The sequence below is a fragment of the Hydra viridissima genome, unplaced genomic scaffold (genome assembly GCF_058129835.1).
Source record: "Hydra viridissima isolate aposymbiotic clone 2 unplaced genomic scaffold, HvirCarnegie_v1 scaffold_4, whole genome shotgun sequence".
In the NCBI taxonomy this organism is placed as follows: domain Eukaryota; kingdom Metazoa; phylum Cnidaria; class Hydrozoa; order Anthoathecata; family Hydridae; genus Hydra; species Hydra viridissima.
The window spans coordinates 6752501-6772595 of NW_028324303.1; the positions used below are offsets into that span (position 1 = coordinate 6752501).

A 20095-nucleotide genomic window follows, 5' to 3' on the forward strand; every position below is an offset into this window, starting at 1 on the left:
ATTTGATTATAGAAGGATTATTTGTTTGGTTCTCCCTCTTCTGAGGACTTATCACCATTAATAGAAAACCAAGCGGCTGTTGAGAGGCAATTACATGAGCAAGTTTCATTTTATCAGGTTTATTTTACTTAAAAAAATTAAAATTCTTTTTTATTTATCTCTCATTCGATGCTTCTCATGAAGTTATTTTGTATAAAAGTAAAAAATATATTGCCAATTAGTATATAGTTTACTTGAAAGTGTTAATATAATTACAAACTGATTTCTCAAATAATGCAAACAACTTTGTCACTGCCATAGTTCATCACATTCTTCAAAACAATACTTATTATTTATCAACAAAGCCATTAGATTCCTTATTTACTGCCAGGCCTACCATAAAGTTGTTTTTTCAATGAAGTTCTGAAAAAGTTTTTTGTTCTTTCTATATGTACTAAAATACCAGTTAGTACAGTTATGGTTATATGCTTAGTAGTTGTTAAGCAAGTCTTATAATTTAGTACATAAATCAAGATATCTAATGCTTTCTTAGTCCCCTTATATGCATTTGGAATCTGAAGTTAAGCTGCTCCAATCAAACTTAACGACTTTGTCTAGCCTGTTTACTTCATAAAAGGTTTGAGACCAAACCTTTTTAAAACTAAAAAAAGGATGTTTGATGCTCCTTAGTCAAATAATATAAATCTTATCTATACAATTTCTGTATATTAATTAAAAAGATATTACAGTCAATTTTTTTTGGTAAGAGTTGCAATAGTTACATGAATTTACTAATATTGGAACTGGTTAAATCTAAGTTAATTGAAAATATTTAATCCATGCTATCATAACAGTGATAACTGTCATATTACAATATCTTTATGATCTCTATGCTTGGACTTCCAGTGGTTAAATTACTATGACAATAACAAGTTTAATCATGGTGTGTATCTTCAGATTGTTTTTATCATAAAGGAATGTCAAATGCTAAATTTACTAGAAGAATTGAAAAATGGGAATTAGTTAGAAATTAAATCCAAATAGTGAATTAAAGTGTGCAAAAGAAGAGAAACGCTAAAAAAAGATCCAAAATGAATCTTAATGTTTCTCTAAAAAAAATTGTAATTGTAGTTTCAAAATGATTGAATGAAAAGGAGGGCTAACTTAATATTAAGCACACCAATTTTACAGTTTGTTAAATTTTTAAATGTTTTCTTATTTTTATATATATTTTAAAGCAGGATGTTTGCTTTTAGAAATAAATTCTGCTTTTTGTGATTTAACTTCTCTGTCTCTTTCTTCATTTGTTTTTGTTTGTATATATTTTTAATTATAATTTTTTTCTTTACATTTTTTTTTTTTCTCATATAGCCTGAACTTCTTTCTTGCTTTTTCTGAATTTTTGTTAAAGTTTAGTTGGGTTTTATAAAGTTGTCTCTGACAGTATAAATATGGTTTCTATACAGGTTTTAAAAACTGGTTCTTTAAAAGTTTTCTTCATTTCAAAATAATTCTTTAGCTCATTAATTTACAAAACTGAAAAAATCTTCAATAGTATAATTGACAAAATACTCACCATTTTCCAAAAAGTATTTCCGCAATAAGAATAAGATCACAAAAATTTTTTACAGTATTTTTATCATAACTGATAATTCCTTTCAGAAAGTCCTATAACATAACATCAATTTTGTAAATAAAATTCCTTGTCAAAATTAGATATCAATTTATTTTATCAAAATTATATTTTGTAAAATATCTTTTAATCTTTTTTAATCTGTCAAATTAAAAACTAGTTTTAAATATGAATTTCCTGTCAATATTTTTGATGTGAAGTTTCAAGTTGTTAAATTTTATCAAGTTTCTTTTAAATACCTTAGGATGCCTTAAGTAAGCTAAAACTACGCTCTGAGAAAATTTGTGAAAAAAATGCTATGCTTTATGAAAGAATGCGACAAAGTGCAATGGAATCCACTTATTTAGAGTCAGAATCCACATATTTAGAATCAGAATCAAGCAGTATTATTGATGGTGTAAAAAAAAAAGACTTGTATGCACAAACAATACTCAATCTAAAAGAACAATATGAAGTGGGTGTCAATGTAAGCTACTTTTTTATTTAAGGCTAAATTTTGTGTGTTGATTTGGTTTTTTTTTTGTTAGGCTTTTTGTTTATCTAATATTCTTTAAACCCTGTTTAATATTTTATGAACATTATTATGAAATACTATTATGTAGTTGTAATATCATAACTATAATACATTACATTAACATAATTATATTAACATAACTAATGATGATGATGATGATGATGATGATGATGATGATGATGATGATGATGATGATGATGATGATGATGATGATGATGATGATGATGATGATGATGATGATGATGATGATGATGATGATGATGATGATGATGATGATGATGATGATGATGATGATGATGATGATGATGATGATGATGATGATGATGATGATGATGATGATGATGATGATGATGATGATGATGATGATGATGATGATGATGATGATGATGATGATGATGATGATGATGATGATGATGATGATGATGATGATGATGATGATGATGATGATGATGATGATGATGATGATGATGATGATGATGATGATGATGATGATGATGATGATGATGATGATGATGATGATGATGATGATGATGATGATGATGATGATGATGATGATGATGATGATGATGATGATGATGATGATGATGATGATGATGATGATGATGATGATGATGATGATGATGATGATGATGATGATGATGATGATGATGATGATGATGATGATGATGATGATGATGATGATGATGATGATGATGATGATGATGATGATGATGATGATTTAGTTAATTGTCTTTTTTGTTGTTGCTTTGATAACTTATTGGCTGTTAAAGAAAATCAAAAATGTTTTTTTTGATTTTCTTCAACAATGTATTTAGAAATAATATTTGGTCAAAAAAAGCACATGAGTTTACTTCTTGGTCTTATCATTTTGATTTAAGAGCCTTTATTTCTTTTAAATTTAAAAGCTTTAATAAACTTTTAATTCATTCAGCTTACAATCGATTTGAGCTTCTTCTTTATACCCTTGGAAATGCTATGGTTAAACATTTTATTTTTCATTTAATTGTTTATTTTTTATTTTTAGAAAAACTGTTTTTCTCTGCTTCATCTTCTTTAAAAAAATTTTATATTATTTTGTTTAGCAAATGATTCAGCTGAAGCTAACTCCAAAATAACATTAACATAAATGTAAATAACTGTTTTGTATGTTAAAGCTGTTTTAAGTATCAAGTTTCTTATTCAATTTTATTTTCAAACTAATACCTCGCATATGCTGCTTAGTTTTAAAGCTTGTTTTTAATCATTTTTCTATCCAAATTTTATCTACCATGAATAGGGCTGTGCAAAATAGGCTTTCATCAGAATAAAAGTTCTGCTCGTTTCCAACTCATGTTAGAATAGAATTTTCTGTTCTGGATCTAAAAAGAAACAGAACATTCCATTCTGCCAAAAGGCAGGGCAGTTGATGTTATAAATTTTTCTTTCATTTGTCATATGAATTAATTATTCATTTCTGATCCGATTTTTGATTTGGAATTTTATTACACAATGATTATTATGCTAAATTTAGAGATAAAACATGACATACTCAATATACATAAGTAATAATATACATGATAATAAATTAATAAGTGATATAAGTGATAAGTTTTTTTATTTTTTTAGTTTTGAGGATAAAAAGTCTAAAAATTTTTGCTTAAATGCTTTACTATTGATTGATCTTTTAGTATTTAGGTGTTATTTTGTTAAGTTCTCAGTATTCTTTGTATTTGTCTCATCAATTATGCCCAATAGTAGTCTTGATGCAATTTTTACCAAAATTGAATAGATAACTGTAAGTTACAGGGAATGCTAATCTGGGTAAAGTACATTTTTGAGTTCAAATAAGTTCTCTTTGTTCTGGTATTAAGTACTTAAATTGGTGTTCCATAACAAGTTGGTGTTCCATAACAAATTGGTGTTACATAACACTGGACAAATACATATGTTTAAACATCTAACATAGTAAGATCAACATCTTTTAGCTTAGCTATAAAATATTGAATTGTTTTTTTTTACCAAAGTAAAATGAATTACATTTATACATTTACTTTAAAAATATATTTAAAGTTGAAACAAAAAAAAAAGATCAATAAGTGAAATTTCATTGGTGCATTTTGATTCTGAAGGTTTGGTAGCAAATCATAAATATTCTCAAATGATACTGATAAAAAACATGTTAACTATTACATCTGCATTATAAGCCTTTGTTAGAAAAAGCTAAGCAAAAAAAGCTTTTTTTTTTAAAGTAAGTATAAAAGTGCTGTAATATTTATGTTTGACTTATTTTCTGATGCAACAGCCCACTCAAGCAATTTTAGATGTTGCATCATATGCTAATTGTAAAAAGAATTTATTTGAGTTTAGAAACACTTTTAATGTTAAGTAGTTTGTTTGATAGATTAATTGCTTAATTTTTAATACTGATCTTTAAAGAATGAAATAAACTGAAATAATTTCATTCAGATCTTATTCTCATAAGATTTTTTTTTAATCATTTATCTTCTAAGTTTTTTTTCTTAAGATAAATTCTTCACTTTTTTAAACTAAGTTTGGAGAAGTTTTAGTGTAAAATACCACATACTTTAGTTTATCTTAACTCCTTAATATTTTCTTTTGTTAAAAGGTACCTGTATTAAAAATGGATCCTCACAAAGATAAAAGTCAAAGTTACACAAATGATGATATGGTATTAATAAGTATTTATAAAAAATTTTATTATTGTCCCAAAATTAGAAACTTATCATAAAGAAATAATAGAGTCTATGACATTTTAGTGACTATACTTAATTGTCTTGATTGTTTCTAGATGCAAATGAAGAGGTTATACGATGTTAAAACATCACATTTGCAGACATTGTTAAAAGCTGCTTTAAAAACAATAGATCAACAACAAAAAGATAATGCTGAACTAAGATCTGAAGCTAGGTAAAGAAAAAAAATTTCATAAGAAGCTGGTTCAAAATTTACCCTTTGTTAACTTGTATTGTAAAAGTCCTTAAATCCCAGGATTTATTTTTTTTATCTTTTTATTTTTTATGAATACTGTTATGACATTTTTAGTTATTTTTGCACAAAGATTTATCTTTTAATGCAGACTTCTTATCTGTTTATTTATCATTTTCAGATTATACAAAATCCCTGTATATTTTCAGATTATACAAAATCCCTGTAAAAGATGTAAAAGATGTAAGTGTTTCAAACTTTTTTTTACCTTTAAGAGATTTTTATTTTATGTATTGTTGTTAGAGCTCTATAATTATATTTTGTACTATTTTAAATTTATTTTATATAAATTAACCAAGTTTATTAATGTTTATTGCACCACACTTCAAAGAAGATGATACATTTTACTTTTGGGATGGGTGAGAAAAGATGCAATGAAAAAAAATGGAAATTATATATATAATTTATATATTGCTTTCAAAAAAAAATAACCTAATATATCAGCAAACTTTTTTTCAGTTCCAAAAAACAAAAATACTTTATTGCTGTTTTTCTTGTTTATTATTATTATTACTTTTTTGTTTTTTTTTTTCGTTTTATTTTGTTTTCTTGTTTTCAAGAAGAAAAAGCACTACAATGATACCAGTACTACTACTACCTCACAACTTTAGTGCAACAAGCTGCTTTTTTCAGATTTAAATCTTATCACAAGAATCTTTTTCTGTTTATTTCTTCAAATTGACTTCCCTTTCCCAGGAACCAATCATTTCTGCATATACAGTGTTAGTCATTTTATTAGCACACTATTATTGTAATCTATTTGAAGTATGCAAGTGACCCTAGATTGCTCTGGCTAAATGATTATTAATCTCTCTATTTGTGAAATAATCAAAATATCAACCATGTCATTAAGAATTTCATTGCAAGAGTTGATTTTTATAAATCCATTCTTAACACTTAAATTTTTCAGCCAGAAACTGAAATCTTGATTAGAAAATTTATCTGTTTTTTAGGTTAAAGCTTTGTAAATTTTAAAATTTTAAAATGTTATGAACGAAAATCAAATAGAATTCCAAAGTTGCTTTCCTTAATTTAAATTAGTAAATTTATGATAAAATAAGCACTCAGACTTACATTCTTGTTTTCTAAATAAAAATTATTTAATGTATCATCTATCTAGGACCTTAACATATCATCTATCTAGAACAGTTATAACAAATAAATATATATTGATTCACCCTCCATCTGATATGGCTCCAAAGTAAAACTTATAAGAAATCTAAATTAGAAATATAAATTAGAAATTTATGAATTGGTAATATTACACATATTATGTTTTAAATTTTTTATTCATCTATATTTGTTTTTATGATTTTTTTACAACATATATATATATACTTGTAATACTAAAATTAAATAACCAGAAATCAAAAGCTAAGACATGTTCCAGAAAAAATCTGCGTGGACATTATAAAGGATATTTATTTAACTATTGTATTTCGATATTGAATGTTATATATATTTTGAAAGTACATATGTTAATATTATTAAATTTCACTTAAGAAAGTTTGTGGAGTTTTGTATGTGAGAAAGTATGCACTTTACGTTTTACACTCAACATCAGCTTTTGCACAGTCTTTGGCTGGACTTTCTTGGTAGCTCTAATCCATTTATTTTTGAAGTCTTTAATGTTTTTGGCTTCTTTTACATTGAACCTTAGTTTTCTTTTGACAAGAGCCCAATATCTTTTGATAGGATGTAGTTCCGGATAGTTTGGTGGATTGCAGTGTCTTTCAACCAAATCTATTTTATGTTCTCTAAGCCAGTTTAAAGTCGTCCCAGAGTAGTGACAACAATTAAAAAAATAGTTTCAATAAATTCAATAATGAGTAGATCTATTATCAAGTAGACCTGTAACTATGAAAGGTTTATCAATCTCCTAATTTATTATTACTTAAAGAAATACCTGCTAATCAGTGTAAGTGTAAAAAATTTTTACTTGCTTTTGAAATCATTAATGCTCTTCTGTGAAGAATTTTGAGGAAAATATCTGTGTATGTCTAAAGAGTTTTTGCTGTACTCATTGTTAGAAATATTAAGTGCAGAGAGCAATTATGACTTTAAAATAGCTGGATTTAAGAGCTGGATCCTTCAAACTGATTTTGCCATAAACTAATAATATTAGCATTAAAGCAAGATTCAAAATGCACTATGGCATATTAAATTCATATCAATTTTATCAGTATGAATTATCAATGGCAGTATTCAGTTATCAATGGGAAATGTCAGTGTTTTGTCATTTGTTTAAATACCAGGCTTTAGAACCTCTTTATTTTTCTACAAAAATCATGTATTATTTTCTACAAAAATCATGTATTATTTTCTACAAAAATCATGTATTATTTTCTACAAAAATCATGTATTATTTTCTACAAAAATCATGTATTATTTTCTACAAAAATCATGTATTATTTTCTACAAAAATCATGTATTATTTTCTACAAAAATCATGTATTATTTTCTACAAAAATCATGTATTATTTTCTACAAAAATCATGTATTATTTTCTACAAAAATCATGTATTATTTTCTACAAAAATCATGTATTATTTGCCCTGGCTCTGAATTCAAGAATAAACTTGTTATGAAATGGTTGCAAGGGCTATGAATTTGTTATGAAGGCTGTAAGGGTTAGGTAAAAATTTTAATTAACGCAACAATGACTTAAATATGTTATAAATGCTGTAAACTAACTCTTAGACTGTAGTCATCATTCCTGCAAATTCCAAATTTCTTGTTTTATGGAGCTGTTAAAATAAAAGTACTGTTTAGACATCCCAGCAGCTTTTTAAAAAGAGATTATTATTGTCAAGCTACATTTTGTATACAAGTATTACTTTGTGATGTGTGGATGAGTGTTTGAATGTTAAATTTTTTCTCTTGGTTATTTAGTTTTTATTTTAGCTTCACACGGCAAAAAGTAAATAAATGGGTATACCTGAAAGTTGAAAAATGTAAATAGGTTTATTTCGATTGCAGGTATTCAACGCTGGGTTTTCAAAATGTTGTCTTGAAAATTCTAATCATAGTCAATCTGCACATGGTCTTTCTGATAGTGAATTAAAAAGGTGAAAATCATATGTGAATGTTTCATCTTATTATCCTTTCATCTAATAACTTTTTAAGTGATTTACATACAGTCAGAAGAGAATTTAAATGTACAGTCATAATAAATTTTTTAAATAAATAATTTACAATAAAAAAAAGAGTTATTTTCAAGTTTAATTCACCTAAAATTAGTTTTGAATATGAGTATTTAAAATAACAACAAAAAGATATTTTTATTGTTATCAATCAATTGTCTATAATTTTTCATCAAAGGTATAAAAAAGTTTTTTAGAAATTTTAATTGTGCCACACTTTTGTTTTATTGTTTGTAATAAAAATGAGTGTTTTCCAACTTATCAAATACACATTTTATTATTTATACTATATTTCAACTACATTATTTTCAGCAACTAATCACATATTTTGAAAAAAAAAACTCTGTATGCCAATAAGTATGGCAACTTAAGGAAAATATATGACTGAAGTTCAATAAAAACTTGTTATAGATTTGGTTAAACAAGGAAAATCTTATAGAAAAGTGCAAGAAGTTACAAATATTTCTTTTACAACAGTAGGAGCCATTGTAAATAAATACAGATTATTTGACAAATTTGAAATGTGAACTGGATGAGGATGAAAACTGAAGACCAGTCCAAGAGATGATAGAGAAATGTTAGAAATTGTTAAAAAAAAAATCGATTTAAAAGTAAAAAAAAAATTGCTAATTATCTGAAAAAATTCACAGCAATCACAATCAGAACAACAAAATCAAATAGAAATCATATTCACAAAACAGGGTTTAGCAGATATGTAACTCATAAACCATTTTTAACAAAAAAATCATATTAAGAAACAACTGAACTTTGCAAAAAAGTATTATTTGATGCCACTATCCTTTTGGAGTTGGTAAATTTATTGATGAAATCATGAATGCTAAATTGTATATTAGATATTGGACCAAAATTTAAAATTGTGAGCTAAAAAACATAGCAATTTTGTTTCAACAGGACAATTATCCAAAACACACTACTAAAAAACAAACATTTTTTGATGAAAATGATATGTTTTAGAATGGCTGGCAAAAAGCCCTGATTTAAATCCAATAGAGCATTTATGGACTTTATCAGATAAAAAAAGTAGGTGGTATATTGTTTATAAAAAAGAAGACTTAAAAAAACCCATAGTTAAATCATAGTCTCATATTGATAATAATCAAATCGAATGTCTAGTGAAATCAATGCTAAAATGCCTGACAGAAGAAATTAAAATAAAAGAAGAAGCAACTAAATATTTAAATATATGTTGTGAAAATAGATAAAAACTTCATTTGTTAATTATTTTACAAATAAGTCTACATAGCTTAATTATGTAAACAATATTTTCTTGTACAATTATTTTCTGTGCTATTGTTTTTAACCTTTTTTTTTAAATTAAGTTATTAAGTAATTTATAAAAAAAATAATAATTTTTTCCTTGTAGGTTTTTCTCCAAATAAAGTTTCCAGAAAGAAAAAAAAACGTTTTCTAAAATTATTCTAAGTTACAATATTTGCATCAAAAGTACCATGTTTACTCAAAAATGACTCTGTACAATAATATTCTGTTCTGACTGTAAATTTATCTTATTAAAGCTTATCTGTTAACAACTAAACTAATTAATATAGATTTATTAACAACTAAAGTATTTTGTATAGTTTTAGTTCTAAAGTAGTTTGTATAGATCTATTTCAATTTTAGTAATAAAGATCTTTTTGAGAGTCTGCAGGCTCAACAAAAATTTGTTAGCGAAAGTAAGAAAAGGGAAGCTGAAGCATACAGTCAACTCAAGAAAAGTTGTGAGCTGGTGGAGCAATTACAACTTGAGAAACAAGAGGTTTGTTTAGAAGGTTGAATTGGATTTTGTACAAAACTCTGAGCAAAAATAACTAAAACAGTTTCAAAATCGTTTGCATATTTATATTCTAGTTGTATATATTCTGCATGTGTATATTAGAAATGACAGTCAAAACTTTTGTTTTTGTTAAAGGTTTGTATTCAAAACAAACAGCTTAGAGAAGATTTGTTAATGTATAAGGAAAAATATAAGGAACTTCTTAAAGCCATGCACGACTTACAGCAGAATTTCAATGATATCAAAAAGAAAGAAATGCAGTTTCAGATCGAAAGCCTAGAAAAGAAGGTGAAATAAAAAGTGTTAGTTTTTTTTGTCTTATTTTTATGTTAAAGCCTAAAAACTGTTGCAGCAATAAACTTTATCGCTGAAAACTTTATTACTAAAAACTTTATCACTAAAAACCACAAGTGAAACTTTACTACAGTTTTGAATCACTTATTTAAAAAAAAAAAAAAACTTTTATTCAAAAATAAGTTATGATTTTATTTTTAAAATGTTATGATAATATATTTTATATCGGAAAGCCTACTGATGAAACTCACATCTCTTTGTTCTATTGAAAAACAATCCCTGGATAAGAGTTTTTTTTCAAACAAAATGAAAGAATGATAGAAAATGAAAGAAAAATGATTTCTTTTTGGATGACTGCAGCTGCTACATACAATAGATATAAAAAGTAATAAAAAGCAATATTCAAAGGTGAAACAATGCAGGACTCAAGGTTTGGAATATGTTAACACAAAGAATATCTTACAAAACACAAAACACACCATGGTACAATTCCTTCTACCTGTGTCTTAAGATTTGACACACTATACCATGACTTTCATATGTATATTGACTCTTTTTTACCATGTGACAGAAACTTTGCTATAGTCGAAAAAAAAAAAAAAAAAAAAAGATTTGAAAAGTGGACTGAACTAATGCTGTTATATAACAACAAATTCAAGCTTTGAATTTGACATAAAGAAAATAGAAAATTCATCAATGAAAAATTTCAAAGTGAAATAAAATTTCAAAGTGGCCAATAAATGTAAATGAATGGTTTAATTACAAAGTTAGAAATTTTTTTAATGTATATATACGTAATTTCATAAAGTTTATTCCAAAAACTTATCCAGTGACTTAGTATTAAATTTTGTTGTTTTATATTTTTAAAAAGTTTATTTTTTCTTTCTTATTGAATTTTTCTGCTAGCTTTTTTTTATTTAATTTAGCTGAGATAAACAGTTTTTATTGATTTTTATTAATGAGATTTTTTATGGAGAGCTCTTTTTTAAAGGGTGCGGTACTAAAACTGAGTCTCCCACTTGTTGTGTTTTTCATGAAAATGCTGTTAAATTTCCCACGTTTTTTTTTCGGTAGTGGCTCTTTCAATAATTTTGAATAAAAGCAACAAATAAAAAGATTTCTCAAGAAATATTTTTCAAAAAAAAAAAGCTTCAAGATGCAATTAGAAAAAAGAAAAAGAGTTCTGGATTTGCTCCAAGTGTCAATCCCAAAGATTTGTGAAATTGTAGGTGTATCCAGAGCCACTGTTTTTCCGGGTCCAGAAGTTAAGGAGCTTCACCAGGATGCCAGGAAGTGGTGGATACAATTTAAAGCACAACAGAAACTTTAAGAATAAAATCAGGTACCATATCAAGAACAATCCACTAAAAGGTTTATTGCATTCAGTCCTTCAGAGGTGCATCACATTCATACCACGAAGCACCCAGCATTAGCAATAATGCTTTGATTTGTGGGCTCTGATGGTAAGCTAATGCCTCCTTACTGGTTCCCTCAGGGTCTCAACATTGTGCAGAATGAGTACATGGAATTACTGAAAACTGTTGTGAAGCCATGGATTGATGTCAATTACAAAAATGTTGACTATGTATGGCAACAGGACTCAGCCCATGGACACAAGGCCAAGTAAACGCAGACCTGATGCAAAGAGAACATCAAGAGTTTCTTTTCAACTTCAATTTGACCCCCAAACTCACCCGACCTGACACCCTTGGGCTATGTCATGTTGAGAGTAGGGCTTGTGCTAACCCTCATACCAATGTAGCCAGCCTAAAGGCATCTGTTAAAAAGGAGTGGACCCTGATGTCTGAAGAATTTGTCAAGAACACCTGTACGGTCTTCTAGATACAACTTGAAAGATGATCAAAAATGATGGTGACTGTATTGAAGTTTAAAGTTGCTTAGGCATCAAAAAATAATTCTTCCAAAATTTTATTAATTTTTCTATTTCCGTTTTTTCGAAATTGAAATGTGTTCACGTTTAAGAGTTTCAGTTTTGGTGCTGCACCCTGTATTTAGAGCCCTCTAGGCACATGATAGGTCAAAAAGAAACATACTCAAGTTATTCATAAAAAAACAATATTGAGCTTACTTTTGCCAGCGTAAGAAAAATATCTATAAATTTTAAAAAAGTTTCTGATATTAATCAGTTCATTCAGAGACCCTTATGTACTGTGGGACAAAAGCTAAAGGTTTTTTTATAAAATGGAGTTATAAAGTTCTGAAATAAGTAGTTTTGGTTTTTCATCTTAAAAATCCTGATTATGTATTTTATAGACAGGTTTTTGTAATTTACTATTAAGAAAAAAGGTTTTTATTATCTCAAATCTAGGTTTGGCACAACGTTGTTTTTCAAATATGGGGTTCAATTTTACTTAAGACCTAAAAACAAAGTTAAACAATTCAAAAAACGTTTTTTTTTTAAAACTAAGTTTCATTTCATTTTAGAACGATGAGCTAACGTTCTCTCTGAATAGTTTATCTGCTCAGCTGGATAAGGTCATCAGAGAGAAAACGACAATGAAGCAAGAATGCCAGAAAATGAAGGATGAATTAGTCTCTCATAAAAGCGAAACATCTGCAGTATATTCATTTTTTTTTTAAATCATCACCTTTTGGCTCCAAATAATGTTAAACACTACAAATGCTATTTATGTTTACTATTCCAAATTATTTTTAACAAGTTGAAAAATATTTTAAGCTCACAGAAAACTTGCAAAAGAATGCACTAGAAGCTATCAAGGCACGCACTTTAGCTGATCAAGAACTAAAAGAACTCCATTCGAAGAATATTTTACGAGAAAAACAAAAACGTAAGGTACACTAAAATCAGACCACTATTTTTAAGTTGAGTGAATGGTTAATAAAAGCTTTTTAAAGTTAAAGTAATGTTTTATGGCAGGAAATTGAGGAGCTGAAAATGGAAGTTGAACATATCAGACAAAGAATGAGAGTTTCAGAAAATGCAGCGCGGGAAAGTCAAGCGAAAGTTGTCAGTCTGGCGCAAGACCTCAATTCTTGCACTCATCGCGTAAGCAATTTTAGAATGTTAAAAATTGTGCAGTAGTTTCTAGATTTTTTAAAGTAGAGTCGTTTTTTTTAGCTGCAGACTGAATTTTTTGAAAAAGAAAGCTTACTTAGTAGCTTTACCGAAGAAAAAAAATCGATTATTTGCGAAGGAGAACTAAGAGAGCAACGTCTAACTGCTCTTCTTCGTGAAAAAGACTTAGAATTTCGTGAGTTTTTTCTTATAAGTATTTTACTTTGAAAAATTTTTATATCAGTTACAAATTTAATCAAAAGAATATAATAAAAAATAAAATTTCTTTAGATTCATTAACAGAAGAGCTGTCTTCTGTTATCGAATCGCAAAAAGATATTATTAAAAAATATAAGATTGAATGTGATGTTTTATCTGAGAGGCTTACGCAAGAAAGGATCTCTAAAAAGTAAGTTATGTTTTTCTATGAGGCTTGTGGCTGTGTTTTCTTCTTAGTGTTGATCGGAAAAATCTCTCTAATGTGTGAACAAACTAATTCTCACTTTTTCTTTTCATAGAGAGTATTTGTTTCAATTAAGTAACAAGTATCGAAAATTGGAGCTGCAAGCTGCTGCGCAATGTGACGCAATAAAAACCAAAGACAACATTGTGCATGAGCAGAAAAAAGAGGTTGAAAGACTGGAGACAATTGTTGCAGCACAAACAGAGGAAGTATGACCTCTTTTTTATTTTATATTTTTTGACTGTGTATTAAGTAAAATGTTTGCCTTCTGAGTAAATAAATTAACATAAAACTTTTGTTTTGAATTTTGGATTGAAGCGTTATGTTTTTAGTAATGTAAAAAAAAAAAAAAAAAAAATTTTTTCAGATACTTCACTTAATAAACAAGCAGAGTTCTTTGCTGCATGAACGTCAACTTTTAACAAAAGAAATAGAACTGCTACGTTGCCAAGCCACTTTGTGAAACGTATTAAATTTTATGTATTATTGTGTTTATCTCGTGTAATAAAATTATCTGTTGATAATTCTCTTTTAACCTTTTTCAGCAAGCTTCCCTATTCTTAAATGAAATGCGCTTTTTAAAATTAGAAATTTAAGAAATTGGCTAACTGTAATCTCGTTACAAAAGTTTTGTTTTAAATTTTGGGTTGAGAAATCCAAGTAATTAAATTTTAAAGTTACTTTTAAATTCGCGAAAAGTTGCGAAAAATTTCTACTTCATTTTGACTTTGGCGAAGTTCGGATATGTAAACGACATTTTCTTTTTTTATTTCACAAATTAACTTCAAAAGAAACATGTCATTAACTAGTGACAATTACGTAAAATAATAACTATTGTCTTTCTACTTGTGCGGAATGTTAAAAAGACATTTCAGTATCCTTGGCAGACAAGGGAATCCTATAAAAACAACGACTTCAATATAAATCTTGGTGTAACTCCGCTGAAGGTGTCACAATTTTATTCTTTAAATTGTATCTTGCATGGTTTTTTTGTGTGAAACGTACTTTACAAATGTAAGCAGTTCGCGAGGTTAGAATTATTTTGTTCTATCTCCAATTTTGAAAGTTGGGAGAAAGTGGGTTATTAATTTTAGTTAGTAATAATAACTTTTGAAATACGCATTATTTTGTAAATTTTTTCTAAATAGTTTCTTTAAATATAAATTTATTTAAAGAATAAGTTATTATTTCTTTAAAAATAAAAGCTAAAGCTCTAAACAATTTTTACTTTTAGAAAAAATCAAAAACTTTCTCCCAACGTTTAAACTTGGAGATAGAACAAAATAATTCTATCCTCACGAGTTGCTGACTAATGGCATCATGATTTATGACACTGAAATTTTATAACAACTCTGCTTTTAACCAGTTATTTGTAAAATTTTAAAGTTGCTAAATATGTAGATTAAATTTTTTGCACATCATTAACAGTGATCATAACTTTTACAAGCAAGTTGCTCACGCATAAGAATTGAAAGCTACATACAGGGTACTAAAAACAGCAGCAACAACATTAAATTTACTAAAAGTGCCCATGATTTGGTTTTGCCTCATAACTAATAATCTTCATGAATTTTATTTACCAGCTGTATCATTTGTCCTCTGTATAGGAGTACATCTATATAATACATAATATATTCTTTATACTTAACCAGATTTTTTGGGGAAGATGAGAATGTAAGAAATAAAATTTTATTGACATGTGGTAGCAAAGGTTATGCATCAAGTATAAGTTTCCTAAAGTATCAAAAGTTTCCTTTAATTGAACAGTGTGTACAACAAAAGTACTGGAATATCTTTTAATTGAACAGTGTGTACAACAAAAGTACTGGAATATCTTTTAGTTGAACAGTGTGTACAACAAAAGTACTGGAATATCTTTTAGTTGAACAGTGTGTACAACAAGTACTGGAATATCTTTTAATTGAACAGTGTGTACAACAAGTACTGGAATATCTTTTAATTGAACAGTGTGTACAACAAAAGTACTGGAATATCTTTTAGTTGAACAGTGTGTACAACAAGTACTGGAATATCTTTTAATTGAACAGTGTGTACAACAAAAGTACTGGAATATCTTTTAGTTGGTTTTTTGTAACAGTCTGTTTGAAAAGTCAATAAATAACGCCACTCAGACGCTACATAAATCTATGAAATAGCCTTGAAAGGATTTTGAACATTGCAGCGTTTGGAAAGGGAGCTGTCTCTCCTGAAGAATGTGATCAGATTTAAATTTTTTTTGCGACAAATACATATAAAGATATCCTTTAATAGCAGGTGCTTATCTTTCAACCGAGATTGAAGATTGTACAAAATAAAAACAGATCAATTTTACATAGAATTGTAATCCTCCTTTGTTTTAATAAAATCAAAAAAAAAACAAATCTCACAAAAATATAGTCTTTATCTGCTGAAGAATAGTTAAATGCTGGAAAGTAGTTATCTGCTAGAGAATAGTTAAATGCGTATTTGAAATCAGTTTTTAAAATACCAACTCACTTATTCAGGTTGTTGAGAAGGAAACTTGTTGACAAATATTCAATATTAATCTGTTCATTTGTTCATTTGGCAATCTCATCTCCTAAAATAGTACTAATCTATTTTTAGAGCAGACTCTCTTTTCTTAAAAGGCACAACTATTGTAAGGAATATGAATCTTATTTTAAAATATTTAAATTTCATTTGGCTAGGATTTTATATATATTTAAGATTTGATAATCCGGGCGTGTATATGTAAAAGTGAGTTCTCTTACGTGGCTTTATTTAAAAAATGAACTCGCTTTGTTAAAATAGCTGCAAACACCTTGGACGTATAATCGCCAGATTATGATATACACACGAATTATATAGTTTTCAAAGTTAACTAAATTAAAAAAATGACGAAACACAATATTCAAGTTGAATGTAGCCCCAGACATACACATAAATCCTTCACTTATAAAATCATACTTCATCACTTTACAAATTCCTTAATGCGAAAAGTTTTAAACTTTGATTATGTGAAAATTTGTCTGGAGGCACCCTTCAAACATGTGTCTGGTACCACCCGACCATACCTTATTTACAAATAGCTGTTTAAAGAAAAACAAAAAAAAATTTTGTATAATTATTGTAAATTAAATTTGATCACAAATTGATAAAAAATTAAAGGTGCAAATAAAAATTAGATGCAGTATTAAGTAAATCAAATGATGATAATACGTAGTTCTTCTAAAGGTGCTAAACAATATTTCGTTTTTGTGGTATTTAAAATTAAATAATTTCTTTAGTTTCAGCTATACGTTTAGTATCCGGGGTTACCTACCTCTCCCCTATATAGAACAGGTATATGCCTTCAACAATTGGAGGGATACTTGCTCCAGTGTAGTGGGAATTTAAGATCCAAGGAAAGTAGGACTTCAAAGTCTTCGTTTCCTAGTAAATATCAACTTCGTGGGTCATCATTTCCCGGGAAATAATGATCAGATCAACTTAAGACTCTAGAAGATATGATTTACAAGTCACAAAAAAAATTTACAAAGAAGTTATTCAAAAATAAATCAAAGTCGATTCGCTTGAATGATCTTAAACAAGACTATTAACTGAAGACATTTCACGAGGTTAGAATTATTTTGTTCTATCTTCTATTTTAAAAGTTGGGAGAAAATGAGTTATTAATTTTAGTAAGTAATGATTACTTTTAAAATACGCTATATTTTAGAATTTTTTTTCTAAATAATTTGTTTAAACATAAATTACGTAAAATATAAGTTATTATTTCTTTAAAAATTAAATCTAAAATTTTAAGTAATTTTTACTTTAATAAAAAATCAAAAACTTTCTCCCAACGTTTAAACTTGAAGATAGAACAAAATAATTCTAACCTCGCGATTTGTCGAAAGTAGAAATTAAGATGGACAACAAATGATTTGATCGGATGGATAGGAGGCTGTAATGAGTATCTCTGAAAAAGGAGTTGGGAGTTTAAAAACACATCGGTGTTGATTCTTAAGAAGATATTTAGTCTTGTTTAGCTAAAACACCTCTTTCAAGGAGCAGACGGTAAATCAACCTCAAGTAATCGAATCTTCTGAAAAGCAGAAGTGTGTCAGCAGAATAAATCATCCTCACCTCACTTCTGGAAAGCAAAGTGTGTCAGCAGAATAAATCATCCTCACCAGTTATGTCTTTATGGCTCAAGAACGAGCTGCATATGTTCCCAGAGGCAGATAAGTTCCTAGTAAGTAAAGCTGGTTAGTTAAACGATAACCTTATGGACGAAGGACAAGTAAATTTTAAGGCTGGTGCTAGTCTTGAAACCAACCGTATTACCTAAATAGTATTATACTGCCAGAAAAAGAAATCGACATAATTCCTAGTTTCTGGCAGCCATCTTCAGTTATTGCATTATTTAACAATAACTTCGAAAATATGTTTGTAATACCTATTTTAACCTCTTGTGAAGAATGGCAAGCTCAAAATAAAACTTCTTTCCATTGATAAGTAGACCAGTTTTTTTAATTGTAGTGTCTTTGTTTTGAGTAATGCAAGTATTTTCCCGCAACACCGGGTTTTCTCATAATTTTACAAAGAATTGAATTACAACAAAAACGAGAGGTGTAATGGTACTGATAAAACCTAAGTTTGCTGCGAATGATTAAATTAATCTAATTGGTTGGCAAAATCTAAAAATAAAGAATCACTTGTTATTTTCAGGTTTTCCATATCAAACCTAGAAGAATCGTCGGCAAAAATTTCAGAAACGAAATTTTTGAAGTTTTTTTGCAATACAGTCAGTTGAGCACTCGTTTAAAACTTAATACTAAGGCATCTGCTGTGGACGTGAAACTTGATACTGAAGCATCTGCTGTGCCGCAAAAACTGAAAGACAGTTTCAAGCTTTTACCCAATTGGGATTCAACCAAATTTTATTCTTTTACATCTAAGTCAAAGTTTTTTTTTAATGAACTCCTTCAAGCTTTAGAAGCGAATATCCCGTGGCTAAGGTTGTTATTTAGGAAATGTAAAGCAGAAGCTTTTTAAGTCTAAAAGATCTACAAGAAGGAGTGACTATCATATTTCGACTAAAATTTGACAAAGGCGGAAATTTAATTGAAGTCTTTAGTTGTTTTTCACAAGTAAAACTAGTGAGCATTTTATTTCAGATTTGACAGTTTTCTTACAAAATTATTTATCAATTGTCAAGTTTGGAAACGCTTTGTGACATATCAAGTTGTATAAAAAAAATTATTTTATGTAAACTAAATACACCAAGTGGCAGCGCTTTAACATCATTAGGCTACATCGAGCTAAACGAAAAATATTTTACACTCCACTCTAGTAAACATAGGCTGTGTTTATGTACTCACCATTTTAATTTGCGTTTCCAAAAGTCTAAAGCGGGAATCCTTCATTTTTAAATATATCGAAATTTGATACGAAATTAAAAATTGCTATTAATAGAAAGATTCTGGAAATAAACCAGTGGCCAAGAATTTAAATATTGTAGCTCTTTTTCGAAAGTGAGTTAAGTATTGAAAGATACCAAAGATAGCCTATATTTTTAGGCGTAATTTTGCATGTCCTAAACCTACCGTTTAAAAGATATTTACTTATTTAAATATATTTTTTAACTTTAATAAAAACTTATAAGTTTTCTCAATATAATAACTTATGGAGATCTACCAGTTGCAAGCAAAAATTTAAGTAAGTATTTTAAGTAAGTTTTAGTGTAATAGCTGACGAGTCATATAACAAAAGTTATATCACTCGTCAGCTATTACACTAAATTTTTGCCTGCAACTGGCAGATCTCCAAAAAATAGTTTAAAAACAGGATTATAGTACATATATTTTTTAATAGATGGATTATCTAGAGACAGATAAAAGTAAACAAATATAGCAAAAAATACAGCAAATTTCATAAAATATACTTCACTTCTAGCTTCATATTTTAAAGAAGCATTAGTATATAACTCTACTACAAATTAATCTATTAAGTAAAATAGTTTATAACATAAATCAATTTATGCCATAAATCAATTTATAACATAAGCCAATTTATAACATGAGCCAGTTTGTAACATAAATTAGTTTAAAACAAATTAATTTAGAACATAGATTAATTAATTACAGAAATGAATTGTAACATAAATCAGTTTTAAGAAATTATATCACTAATATGATTAACAAAAAGAAATTTGTTGTATTTTTTGCTATTTTGTTAATTTTTATCTGTCTCTAGATAATGCATCTATTAAAAATATGTGTACTATAA

At 27.7% G+C, this 20095-nt stretch overlaps 1 protein-coding gene across 10 annotated transcripts in view; it reads left to right on the forward strand.

Annotated features, from left to right (window-relative positions):
* Nucleotides 1-14367, forward strand: part of LOC145182563 (serologically defined colon cancer antigen 8 homolog) — a 21149-nt gene extending 6782 nt beyond the window's left edge. For 2 of the 10 annotated variants that reach the window (XR_016452083.1, XR_016452087.1), the window contains 15 exons: nucleotides 13-117; nucleotides 1857-2078; nucleotides 4732-4794; nucleotides 4915-5033; nucleotides 5261-5294; nucleotides 8091-8179; nucleotides 9896-10031; nucleotides 10185-10337; nucleotides 12789-12923; nucleotides 13042-13153; nucleotides 13243-13371; nucleotides 13444-13576; nucleotides 13672-13789; nucleotides 13899-14052; nucleotides 14211-14367. Coding sequence is in view for 5 of the 10 variants with exons in the window: in XM_090086124.1 (XP_089942250.1) it covers nucleotides 13-117; nucleotides 1857-2078; nucleotides 4732-4794; nucleotides 4915-5033; nucleotides 5261-5294; nucleotides 8091-8179; nucleotides 9896-10031; nucleotides 10185-10337; nucleotides 12789-12923; nucleotides 13042-13158; nucleotides 13243-13371; nucleotides 13444-13576; nucleotides 13672-13789; nucleotides 13899-14052; nucleotides 14211-14306 (1803 nt within the window). In the remaining 5 variants the exon portion in view is untranslated. Of the gene's footprint in view, nucleotides 1-12; nucleotides 118-1856; nucleotides 2079-3057; nucleotides 3105-3208; nucleotides 3255-4731; nucleotides 4795-4914; nucleotides 5034-5260; nucleotides 5295-8090; nucleotides 8180-9895; nucleotides 10032-10184; nucleotides 10352-12788; nucleotides 12924-13041; nucleotides 13159-13242; nucleotides 13372-13443; nucleotides 13577-13671; nucleotides 13790-13898; nucleotides 14053-14210 lie in introns of those variants that run through there. The other 8 variants (XM_090086126.1, XM_090086124.1, XM_090086125.1 and 5 more) reach the window with 6 other exon arrangements.
* The last annotated feature ends 5728 nt before the right edge of the window (nucleotides 14368-20095 follow it).